Source organism: Daucus carota, chromosome 8, assembly GCF_001625215.2.
Source record: "Daucus carota subsp. sativus chromosome 8, DH1 v3.0, whole genome shotgun sequence".
In the NCBI taxonomy this organism is placed as follows: Eukaryota; Viridiplantae; Streptophyta; class Magnoliopsida; order Apiales; family Apiaceae; genus Daucus; species Daucus carota.
Window position 1 is genome coordinate 13342458 of NC_030388.2, and position 12383 is coordinate 13354840.

General features: G+C 35.3%; 1 protein-coding gene across 50 annotated transcripts in view; it reads left to right on the top strand.

Moving 5' to 3' along the window:
- The first annotated feature begins 1016 nt into the window (after positions 1 to 1016).
- Positions 1017 to 12383, top strand: part of LOC108199907 (protein BREAST CANCER SUSCEPTIBILITY 2 homolog A-like) — a 36402-nt gene continuing 25035 nt past the window's right edge. For 11 of the 50 annotated variants that reach the window (XM_064083245.1, XM_064083241.1, XM_064083237.1 and 8 more), the window contains exons 1-23: positions 1020 to 2212; positions 3065 to 3123; positions 3210 to 3401; positions 3474 to 3555; positions 3634 to 4204; positions 4628 to 4788; positions 5139 to 5234; positions 5763 to 5806; positions 5890 to 6153; positions 6260 to 6325; positions 6750 to 6797; positions 6994 to 7167; positions 7283 to 7524; positions 8562 to 8728; positions 8914 to 9010; positions 9131 to 9272; positions 9372 to 9455; positions 9797 to 9964; positions 10356 to 10509; positions 11038 to 11484; positions 11605 to 11746; positions 11846 to 11929; positions 12211 to 12378. In XM_064083245.1, the coding sequence (XP_063939315.1) occupies positions 6026 to 6153; positions 6260 to 6325; positions 6750 to 6797; positions 6994 to 7167; positions 7283 to 7334 (468 nt within the window). In that variant the 5' untranslated portion in view covers positions 1020 to 2212; positions 3065 to 3123; positions 3210 to 3401; ... (4 more) ...; positions 5763 to 5806; positions 5890 to 6025 and the 3' untranslated portion in view covers positions 7335 to 7524; positions 8562 to 8728; positions 8914 to 9010; ... (6 more) ...; positions 11846 to 11929; positions 12211 to 12378. Of the gene's footprint in view, positions 2213 to 3027; positions 3124 to 3209; positions 3405 to 3473; positions 4205 to 4627; positions 4789 to 5138; positions 5235 to 5580; positions 5642 to 5762; positions 5807 to 5889; positions 6326 to 6739; positions 7168 to 7282; positions 7525 to 8561; positions 8729 to 8913; positions 9011 to 9130; positions 9273 to 9368; positions 9456 to 9796; positions 9965 to 10355; positions 10510 to 10604; positions 10692 to 11037; positions 11485 to 11604; positions 11747 to 11842; positions 11930 to 12210; positions 12379 to 12383 lie in introns of all 50 variants that reach the window. The other 39 variants (XM_064083255.1, XM_064083231.1, XM_064083258.1 and 36 more) reach the window with 39 other exon arrangements.

Consider the following 12383-nt stretch of genomic DNA (forward strand, 5'->3'; position numbering starts at 1 on the left):
CATCAAAACGCAAGTTCAACTTGCGTTGGACTAACTTTTGAATTTTTTTTCCCTTTTTAAAAAAAAAAATAATTTTAATGATTTATGTTAAAGTTGCGTTTTACACCCAAAACACAACTTAAAGTTGCGTTTTGAATTATAAAATTAACAACAATTAACATTTAGGGTTTAGGTTTGGGTTGCAGAATGATTAATTGGTACTGTAAATTAATTGGGCGACCTTACACCCTCAATCCTAAACCCTAATTAATGCGAGGCTGAAGGGCCGAAGGCCTGAAGCCGAGACGCCGATGGAATAAATAAATTTACAATCGTTAACATTTAGGGTTTAGGTTTGGGTTGCAGAATGATTAATTTGTACTGTAAATTAATTGGCCGAACGTTAGGGTTTAGGATTGAGGGTGTAGGGCCGGTAGGCCCTACTCCCTCGAGCCTAAACCCTAATTAATGCGAGGCTGAAAGGCCGAAAGCCCTGAAGCCAAGACGCCGGCGGAATAAATAAATTTACAATCGTTAACATTTAGGGTTTAGGTTTGGTTTGCAGAATGATTAATTCGTATTGTATATTAAATTAAAAAGATTAATCTTAAAAATATAGATTAATAGTTTTTAATATTTTAGGGTTCATATTTGGGTTTTCGAATGATTTATTTATGATTGAAATTAAACCAAATCAAAAAAAAAAATCACACTCTCAACGTGGGATGAACTCACGTTTTGAGTAAAACTAACGTGGCTTTAACTCACGTTTCAGAGATGAAACATTATCTTCATTCACGTTTTAAAGGCCCATCCCAATTAAACGCCAACCGAAATGACGTTTTGCTGAAAACATCAGTTGAAGTGCCGTTTTGAAGTGCCAGTCAGGACCATTATTTTGAATCGTGACTTTCAGGGCCATTTCACTAAAAATAGTCACTCCCAGGGCCGTCACCCGTAAAAAGAAAGCAAAAAAAAAAAAAACGGAATAAATCTAAGATCATTATTTAGCCGCAGGATTAAAATAGATCGAACGGCTAGAATTTGAAATTAGTGGTCTCTCGGTGCTATAAATAGAACCGGCTCGTTAAAGAAACGTTACTCTGTTCATAAAGAGAGAGAGTTAGGGGGAGAGAAAGAGTTGCGGAGAGTGTCAGAGTTAGAGAAAGAGTTTGAGGCATAGAGTTGGAGAGAGTCAGAGGGAGAGTTGGAGGAAGAGAGATGCAGAGTTGGAGAGAGAGGCAAAGTTAGAGAGAGAAAGAGGCTGAGGAAGAGAGAGAGTCCGAGAGAGATTGAATTAGAGAGAGAGAGAGAGAGAGAGAGTGATTTAGATGCACAGAGCTACAGAGAGATGCAATTATTATATCATTACTCAATTTCTTGATTTCTTGTTGTATGTTTGTGGTTTTGTTAATTGTTAATGAGTTTGGGATTTGAAGAAAACGGGGTTCAAAGATTTGTGTTTGTGTATGAATCATGTTGGATTTTCTTTAAGTTGTTGCATCTTTAACAGGCTCTGTTATATATAATTTTTTTTTGGGCTTGATGTTTTTGATCGATAGACTCGTAGTGGATAAAGATAATCTTTAGCGGGGTTTATGTATGGGTATTATTTGTCTCTGAGTGTGTTTTATATGGGTATTTGAATGTGTTTTGCTTTAATTTTAATCGAAACAGATAAATTGTAGAGGGCTTCTTTCATGTGTGTATTAGTGAGTATGGGGTTTCTGGTGTGTGAATATTATATGTTTGATATCTGTTTTCTTGCTTCCGGCCAAATCACAGGAGATTATTACTGGCTAAGCCTGTTCACATAATTTCTTGATTTTAGTCGGGTCAGGTTGGGTTGCCTTCATTAGGTAATTTTATGTGCGTGTGTGTGTTGAGTTCTCTCTTCTGGATTAGTTTGATTCGAATCGAGAATTGTGTTTGTAATTATGTTTTTGACCTTTGTTGATGATAAAGTACTTCTAATCTGAGTTTGATTTAGATTTTTTCTTGTAGAAAATAATATATACATTAATATATTGTTAGTAAATTTATTTCACGTGGTTGTTTGGGAATTTCAGAGTTAATACTTTGATTTCTGTATTGACAGTTGGTGGACAAGAATCCATATAAGGCAATTTATATTTTGAGGACTGTGATAAATGTTGGTGATCGAGTTGATAGATCTTTAAAAGACATGGCAATTGTGATGAAACAGTTGGACGGACCCGATGAGGCGATTCAGGTAATTAAGTCTTTCAGACATCCTTTGTTCTTCTGAATCATGACAATCTCTTGACAACGTACTCCTTAAATCTGGGATTTTCTTTTGTTTTTAAGGCAGTATCATCTTACTTTCCCTTGTGTTTGTGACTAACTATGCTACTGGAAATTACTGTTGGGATGTTCAATATAGATGGGAGCATTTTTCATGTCTTGCATTATGCTTAAGGATATTAATCTTGAGTATATACATGGCTGATTGAAGTTTGGATGACTGTTTACTGTAATATGTTCTGGCACTCAAGGCATAAAACATGATTTTATAAATACCATATGTGTCAAATTCCTTCTAAACAATTGGTTGTTCCAGGATATATTTCTCAGATGTAGATGTAGATTATACCAGGATAGCGGAGGTAATTGCTATTATATTCATGTAGTTGTCGATGTGTTGAAATATTAATAAAATTTAAACAGTCTTTGCGGGAAATTGTTTTGTTGTCTCAAGCAATCTAAATATGTAATTTTGAACTAGATAATTTCAAGATGCTTCTTGAAAATTTAACAATGATTTGGTATTGCTAATGCACTAGTTATGAATGTACAAGTCATGTAGAAGTATGTAACTTAGAATGAGGCTATGATGCATTCATCAGTAAATATATATTTGAAGAGTGCTTACTTAATTTTAAGCTGATTTCTGGCTGTTTGATTCATCTGTGACAGTGATGGATGGTTTTTAATACTATCCCTGGCCTTCTAGGTTCTTTTAATTTTTTTTGTACGTGAATTTTCGTAAAGTTTGCTTATTCATTTATTGCAACTTACTCTGCATAGTTGGGTTACAAATAACTATAAGTGGATTGTCTTGAAGCTTGCATATAATGAAAGATATCTGACCTTTTGTAATGTGATGGAAGAATTAAAATACAGGTATACACAGTTCTTTTATAATTTTTTTTATATAATAATTCCTTCTATTTTATAAAAGAAATTTGATTATTTTTGCCCTTGCTTAGATACGAGAGAGAAGTAAATCATGGACATCGATCAGCGACTAAAACAATCTTAGAAGGAGATCTACCACCATCTTCTGTACTGGTACTTTGCATATCGTCCGTCCAGACAAATACCGAGGCAATGACCGAAAATATCTCTAACTCACATGGAGTTGATAAAAGTACAGTTGCAAATGTGGAATTAACAGATAGGTGGTAAATGTTCTACACTTCATTTAATTTTTACTCACCTAACTATAAAGCTCAGAGTTATTTACTTCATAGGTCTGCAGTGAATGCGGTACTGGATGCACCATTGTCTAAGAAGCTGGCCTCTGGGATACTGTTTGTCAGACAAAAACATAAGGTGTTTCAGTTATTTTTTTTATCCATGTATTTTTGCAGTTTAGTATTAAATTCATTTTTTCTAAATTCCCATCATTAGTGCTTATGCTGTCTGAAGATCCTCTGGAACAGGACTATGTGGCTGGGCTAGCCCAGTTTCACATCTCGAGGTAGTCCCTAAATGTTCATTTTAAAATATAAGAATCGAGTTTATTCTTTATGGTTTCCCAAATCCTCCTTTCTTTATAATTAGGCGCCAAGCATAGTCAGCTTAGTTTTGCACATTAATGGAACTTACCGAAGTCATTGGGCTCCTATAAACATGATCAGAGTTATACTTGTAGCATTTTTTCTCAAAGTTCACACATTGAACAAAGTATGTATAATCAGGTAAGAGTTGATGTGCTTCGCTCGCATTTTACTGTATCAAGAGGGTTGGAGTAGTTCCCATCACATTTGTCGGAATATAAAGAATATAACTTGTTCTATATTGGGAAAGGTTTATTTTACTGCACAGTACTTTGGTCGAAGTCCCATTCGAGTAATAGTATATAAATTATCTGTTAAAAGGTAAGAGCTTTGCTATCTATTAATTGCACTTTAAGTGACAGGGAATACACTAAAAGATCTGAGAGGATGGAAGCTAATATGCAGCAGCTACATAACTAAAGGTGAGTTTTATTTAAATCATCTTGTGAACAGGGAATCAGCTAAGCTAGTTACTTTATTAACATATACAGACCAATTTGTATAGTAATCTTAATTAGTTTAAACTGAGTCATTTTTTCATAATTGAATTTTAGAACTGTTTGAATTTTTAATTTAGTTTTTATTAGAGTAAAAATATGTTGAGAATTTAGACTTAATTGGTCAGTTAACTTGTTGCTAGTATTATGTTGATTTTTCTTGTTCCTGTCATTCTTAACTTTCATGGTCATAAATTTGAACTTTGAAGCTATGTGACAGCCATCTGGGAGTGAGCTATTAGATTATTGCTGTAAATAGTAACTATGTTCTTGACATAAAACTGTTCCCAGAGACTCTACGTTGATATTTTTTATCTATGTGTTTACTTAACCTCTAGATTAATGCAGGCGCGGATGTTGCAGAAGGAGTTATGTCTGAGTTACAGAAGGTAGATACAGTTATACTTATAAACCACAGCCGTAAAAAAGTGGCAGAAATCTTGAGATTCTCTAAGCATCCGCTGAACCAGAAATTCTGATGAATGGGATGAGTTACCATGAAATTAGAGGTGTGATTTTATATGTTCGTTACATGGTAATGTAAATGTAAAACAGTTAATTGAATATGATTGGTACGATTAAGAAACAAGGCAGTCAAACACGTATCAATCTACTAAAGAAGCCTTTGAAAATCTGGTCTAAGTGGGAACTGGGAGGGATGTCACCCCAATTATGAGATTCGTTGTAGTTTGGTTAACCACTAAAATTGGTCAGGAGAAGTGTTGCCCACGAAAAGGCTTAATTACGTTTTGGAACCCGACTGAGCAACACTATTCTCGGTCTTCTAGGTTCCTTTTATTTTTTATGTGTGAATTTTCGTAAACTTTCTTATATATTTATTCCAACTTACTCTGTGTAGTTGGGTTACAAATCACTATAATTGGATTGTCTAGAAGCTTGCATGCAATGAGAAATATCTGACCATTTGAAAAGTGATGGAAGAACTGAAATACAGGTATACACAGTTCTTCTATAATTTCTTTTACATACTTCTTTTTATTTTATGATAGAAGTTTTGGAATATTTTCGCCTTTGCTTACGAGAGAGATGTAAATAATGCACATCAATCAGCAATAAAAACAATCTTAGAAGGAGATCCACCACCGTCTTTTGTACTGGTACTTTGCATATCGTCGTCCAGACAAATACCGAGGCAATGACAGAAAGTATTTATAACTCACATAGATTAGATAAAATTACAGTGGCCAACATGGAATTAACAGATTGGTTGTAAATGCCTTCTACATTTCATTTGATTTTCAATTACCTAACCATAAAGCTCAGAGTTACTTACTTCACAGGTATGCAGTGAATGCTGTACTGGCACCATTGTGTAAAAAGCTAGCCTTTAGGAAACTGTTGGTCAGACAAAAACTTAAGTTGTTTCAGTTATTTTTTTTATCCATAATTTCTTGTAGTTAAGTTTTAAATTCAGTTTTTCCGAACTGCCATCCTTACTGTTTATCTGGTCTGAGGATCTCAGGAGTAGGACTATCTGGCTGGACTGGCCCAGTTTCACCTGTTGAGGTAGTCCCCAAAAGTTCATTATATATAAGAAGAATCGAGTTTATTCTGTATGGTTTCCTAAATCCTCCTTTCTTTATAATTAGGTGCCGAGCACAGTCAACATGGTTTTGCGCATTAATGGAACTTGCAGAAGTCCCTGGGCTGCTGATCGTTTGGGTTTTTATAAGCATTATCTGGGTTATACTTGTAACTTTTTTTCTCAAAGTTCTAACGCATTAAATGAACTATGTAAAATCAGGTAAGAGTGGTTGTGCCTCCCTAGCGTTTGACTGTATAGAGAGTGGTGGAGTAGTTCCCTGCACATTTGTCGGAATAAAAAGAATATACCTTGTTCTATATTGGAAAAGGTTTATTTTACTGCACAGTACTTTGGTTGAAGTCCCAATCGAGTAATAGTATATCAAATATCTGCTAAAAGGTAAGAGCTTTGCTATCCATTATTTGCATGTTAAGTGACAGGGAATGCGCTGAAAGATCTGAGAGGATGGAAGCTAATAAGCAGCAGTTACATAACCAAAGGTGAATTTTATGTAATGTATCTTGTGAACAGGAAATCCTCTAAGCTAGTTAATTTATTAACATATACAGTCAAGTTTGTATAGTAATCTTAATTACTTTAAACTGAGACATTTTGGCATAATTGAATCTTAGAACCGTTTGAATCTTTAATTTAGTTTTATTAGAGTAAAAACATCTTGAGAATTAAAAATTGAAAGGTCAGTTGACTTGTAGCTGGTATTATGTTGATTTTTCTTGTTCCTGTTGGTTCCTGTCGTGCTTAAGTTTCTTGGTCATGAATTTGAAGCTATGTGACAATCATCTGGGAGTGAGCTTTATCTTATTGCTGTAAAATGTAACTGTGTTCTTGACATAAAATTGTTTTCAGAGACTTAATGTTGATATTTTTTAAATATGTATTTACATTACTTGTAGCTTAATGCAGGCGCGGATGTTGCAGGAGTTATGTCTTAGTTACAGAGGGCGGATGCAGGTATACTTGTAAAAAGTGACGAAAGTGAAAAAGCGCAAAAAATCTTAAGATTCTCTAAGCATCGACTGAACCAGAAAATCTGATGGCTGGATGAGTTCAAAGCAACTAAAATCTTTGTCTGTTTATCAAACTAGAGCTTCTTTGTAATGTTAATGTAGAAAAGTTAAATTTATATTTGGTATGATTTGGAAACAAGGAACTCAAACATGCATCAATCTACTAAAGAAGCTTTTAAAAATTCTGGTCTAAATGGGAGGGATGTCACCCCATTTACGAGATTGATTGTAGTCTGGTTAACCACTAAATTGGTCAGGAGAAGTGTTACCCGCGAAAAAGCTTGCTTCCGATTTCAAACTCGACTGAGCAACAGGTGATTACAAGTGCACCCTGCAGTATATATTACTACGTCAATTTATCCCATAGATTTTCTCTTTTCTGCCGTTTATTTCTTTTTTCAGATTCTTTTGAGTTTCACTAATTCTCAGGTGGATTTACTCTGTGACATGCATACGCTGTTTCAGGGATTGTAGCATTTAGTTATGGTTCAGGTACCACCAAAAGGCGGTAGTTATTTTCCTCGGCCATTGAACAGTATCAGTAAGTCCCATTTTCTTTTGACCTGCCTCTAGATCCTTTATCTAGTAGGTCACAACTGTCCTGGGCAGGCCTGTTTCAAACCGCGGAAACCTGTATTGTTGTACATTTTCGATGAAGTTCCTCTCTCCAGGTAACATTTCTCCCTATCAATGCACAACATTTAATTTTACAAAGGGACTATATTTGCTATCTCACATGTTCCATGGGATTCTTCAGCGAATTTGATATTGCTGGACTTGTCGTTTTAATGGCCAGGGGTGTAGGCAACTGCTAATAAAAAAAAGCAATGGGTTTTCGCGACCATTTACTCAGTGCATAAATCACATTCCAAAAGACCATCAAATGAATTGTTTGTAATTAGCTTGTGCACACCAACTAGTGGCCATGATTTATATCTAACAATCAGCTATAACTTTGTGGGATCAATTGTGACTTTGTGAGCTAACGATAGCACTCTACTTATACACATTATTTCCTTGCAAGCAATGGAGGCTGTTGTATTATATGTGTTTATAACGTAATATTTCTTATCATACATTTTGCAAATTAATTTAATGTTACAAGAAGTAGTAGGTACTATATGTCATCAGATGGATAAGAGAAACCCATTCCTCTAATTAAATAAGTAAACTCATATGGAGAATTATGTATAATCAATTATTTAACTGTATGCTAATTGCGTCCATAGTCCTACTTAAGCTATAAAGTGCTTAATATAGGGTTTAATTAATTACAAGATAAAGTTAAAAAGATTGGTATCACTTAATATGACGATATCAATATGACTCATTACCAAGTTTGAACCGCTTAGTATGACAATGTGACTCATTTTCTCAGGACTGATGGAGCTTTATTTTTCATCCAACTGTACATATAACATGATTGGTGCCACTTTATAGTTGATATGACAATATGACTCATTGACTGAGGAGTGATAAAGCATTCTGTCAAGTTATATGTACATTATACAACATGATTATTCAATGTCTATTATTCACCTCGTCGTCGTCTGTATGTTTTGAATTGTTTTAATATACGTATTCTATAAAATGAGATTTTACAAGCATATGGATCTATTTAAATAATAAGTTCTCATTTCTCATTTGTTCTGGTCGAGTGTATGTAATAGGAATTCCTTTAAAACTAATCATGTAAATGAATTTGCAGGTTGGTTTTTGTAATATCATTAGGAGAGGAAATGACCGAATGAATCATATCTGGGTGGCGGCAATCACAAAAATTTGGACTACTGCTTAGGTTATGAACATAGACATTACATTCGCCGAGAAGGTGCTGCGGTTGCTTATCCAAAGCAAGCTGAAGTTTCAAGATTGGTATGCATAGTGTTATCCTGTTACAGTATGTGTGCTTCTGGTTTTCTCTTCACTCATTTTAATACCCATTTGAATCTTGTTGTGGTTCTTAGAAACTGTTGAGAAACTCAAACAAAAGATTTTTATCTATTCTTTTGATTGGAAAAATAATTATTCTCTCAATGTTATTCTAATTGTTCTTCTAGATGCTAGCTATGGCATATAGCAAAAAGTTACAACTAATGGAGCTCCTCAGCTCGACTTTTTCTGTTTGCTGCATACCATTTTGTGGCATCTTGTGTAGTAAGTATACGTACTTTGAACGTCAACCATATCTATATTCTTTAAACTCTATATATATAACTCTCTCCTTCTCATGCGTCTAATACTAATATAAAACTTTCTCCAATTAATAATTTGCAGGATGAGGAACAAACAAGGCTTTACTTGTCCTGCATTTGGCTCACGAAATGCTTCACAGCGCAAAGAAACTTATCCTGCAACATGTATGGAGAAGATCTAGATCTGCTCAAATCTTTGGACAGAACGGTCATGTAATTGTGAGGTAATTTAAACTAGGGGGCTTTGATCTATTTGCATTTCTGGCACTATCAGTAACTTCACATATCTATCCTTTTATTTGTATTATATATTCATCCAGCAGGCAGTGTTATTATTGAAGTCCAGTACCAGGGGAATGTGATGCATATTTGGCAAAAGAAGCTACGAAGTTGTTAACCGTAAACAAGTTAGTTCTCATAGAAATTGTGTGCACCAGATCATCCCACGATCTCATTAAGATAAGTAGGGGTGGCAATATCAACCCCGACCCTACACGAATTCGACCCGCAAAGTATGAATTCGGGTTGGAGTTTTTTGGTTTTGGGTCGAATTCGCGTTGACCCATAATCAACCCGGAAAAATGGGTCAGTTTTGGGTTGAATTCGGGTTCCCCGATAATGACCCGAAGTTATGTATATTATAATACAAAAATATGAGTTATTTATAGAAGTACATATTAATAGGAGTTCTGGTCGAGTGTATGTAACAGGAGTTCCTTTAAAACTAATTACGTAACTGAATTTGCAGGCTGGTTTTTGTAATATCATTAGGAGAGGAAATGACCGAATGAATCATATCTGGGTGGCAGCAATCACGAAAAATTTGGACTACTCCTTAGGTTATGAACATAGACATTACATTCGCCAAGAAGTTTCTGCTGTTGCTCCTCAAAAGAGGGCTGAAGTTTCAATTTTGGTATGCATTGTGTTATCCTGTTACAGTATGTGTGCTTCTGGTTTTCTTTTCACTCACTCTAATACCGATTTGAATCTTGTTGTGGTTCTTGTAGACTGTTGAGAAACTCAAACAAAAGAATTTTATCTATTCTTTTGATTGGAAAAATAATTATCCTCTCAATGTTATTCTAATTGTACTTCTAGATGCTAGCTATTTGGCATATAGCAAAAAGTTACAATTAATGAGCTCGACAGCTCGACATTTTCTGCTTGCTGCATACAACTTTGTGGCATCTTGTGTAGAAAGTATACGTACTATGAACGTCAACCATATCTATATTCTTTAAACTGTTTATATATAGCTCTCTCCTCATGCATCTAATACTAATATAAAGCTTTCAACTATGCAGGCAGAGGAACGAACGAGGCAGAGGAACGAACGAGGCTTTACTTATCCTGCATTTGTCTCACGAAATGCTTCACAGCGCAAATAAACTTATCCTGCAACATGTATGGAGAAGATATAGATCTGCTCAAATCTTTGGACGTTCATGTAATTTTGAGGTAATTTAAACTAGGGGGCTTTGATCCATTTGCATTTCTGGCACTATCAGTAACTTCACATATCCATCCTTTTATTGTATTATATATTCAACCAGCGGGCAGTGTTATTATTGAAGTCCTTTACCAGAGGAATATGATGCATATTTGGCAAAAGAAGCTACGAAGGTGTTAACCGTAAACAAGTTAGTTCTCATAGAAATTGCTTGCACCAGATCATCCCATGATCTCGTTATGATAAGTAGGGGTGGCAATACTAAACCCGACCCAACACGAATTCAACCCGCAAAGTATGAATTCGGGTTGGAGTTTATCAGGTTTGGGTCGAATTCACGTTTACCCAAAAACAACCCGGAAAAACAGGTCATTTTCGGGTTGCATTCGGGTTACCCGATATTGACCCGAAATTATGTATATTATATTATAATATAAAAATCTTACTTACAAGAAGTACATATATTTAATAGGAGTTCTGGTCGAGTGAATGTAATAGGAGTTCCTTTAAAACTAATTACGTAACTGAATTTGCAGGTTGGTTTTTGTAATATCATTAGGAGAGGAAGTGACCGAATGAATATTATCTGTTTGGCAGCAATCACGAAAATATGGACAACTCCTTAGGTTATGAACATACATCACATTCCCCGAGATGGTGCTGCTGTTGCTTCTCAAAAGTGGGCTGAAGTTTCAAGAATTGTATGCATAGTGTTATCCTGTTACTGTATGTGTGCTTCTGGTTTTCTGTTCACTCACTTTAATACTGAGTTGAATTTTGCGTGGTTCTTGGAGACTGTTGAGAAACGCAAACAAAAGATTTTTATCTGTTCTTTTGATTGGAAAAATAATTATCCTCTCAATGTATTCTAATTGTACTTCTAGATGCTTGCTATTTGGAATATAGCAATATGCTACAACTAATGGAGCTCCCCAGCTCGACATTTTCTGCTTGTTGCATATAATTTTGTGGCATCTTTTGTTGTAAGTATACGTACTATGAAGGTCAACCATATCTATATTCTTTAAACTCTTTATATATAGCTCTCTCCTTGTCATGTGTCCACTACTAATATAAAGCTTTCTACAATTAATCATTTGCAGGATGAGGAACGAACAAGGCTTTACTTATCCTGCATTTGTCCCACGAAATGCTTCACAGCGCAAAGAAACTTATTCTGCATCATGTATGGAGAAGATCTAGATCTGCTCAAATCTTTGGACAGGACGGTCATGTAATTGTGAGGTAATTTAAACTAGGGGGCTTTGATCTATTTGCATTTCTGGCACTATCAGTAACTTCACATATCCATCCTTTTATTTGTATTATATATTCATCCAGCAGGCCGTGTTATTATTGAAGTCCAGTACCAGAGGAATGTGATGCATATTTGGCAAAAGAAGCTACGAAGATGTTAACCGTAAACAAGTTAGTTCTCATAGAAATTGTGTGCACCAGATCATCCCACGATCTCATTAAGATAAGTAGGGGTGGCAATATCAACCCCGACCCTACACGAATTCGACCCGCAAAGTATGAATTCGGGTTGGAGTTTTTTGGGTTTGGGTCGAATTCGCGTTGACCCAAAATCAACCCGGAAAAATGGGTCATTTTTGGGTTGAATTCGGGTTCCCCGATAATGACCCGAAGTTATGTATATTATAATACAAAATTATGACTTAAAACTAATTACGTAACTGAATTTGCAGGTTGGTTTTTGTAATATCATTAGGAGAGGAAATGACCGAATGAATCATATCTGGGTGGCAGCAATCACGAAAAATTTGGACTACTCCTTAGGTTATGAACATAGACATTACATTCGCCAAAAAGTTGCTGCTGTTGCTCCTCAAAAGAGGGCTGAAGTTTCAATTTTGGTATG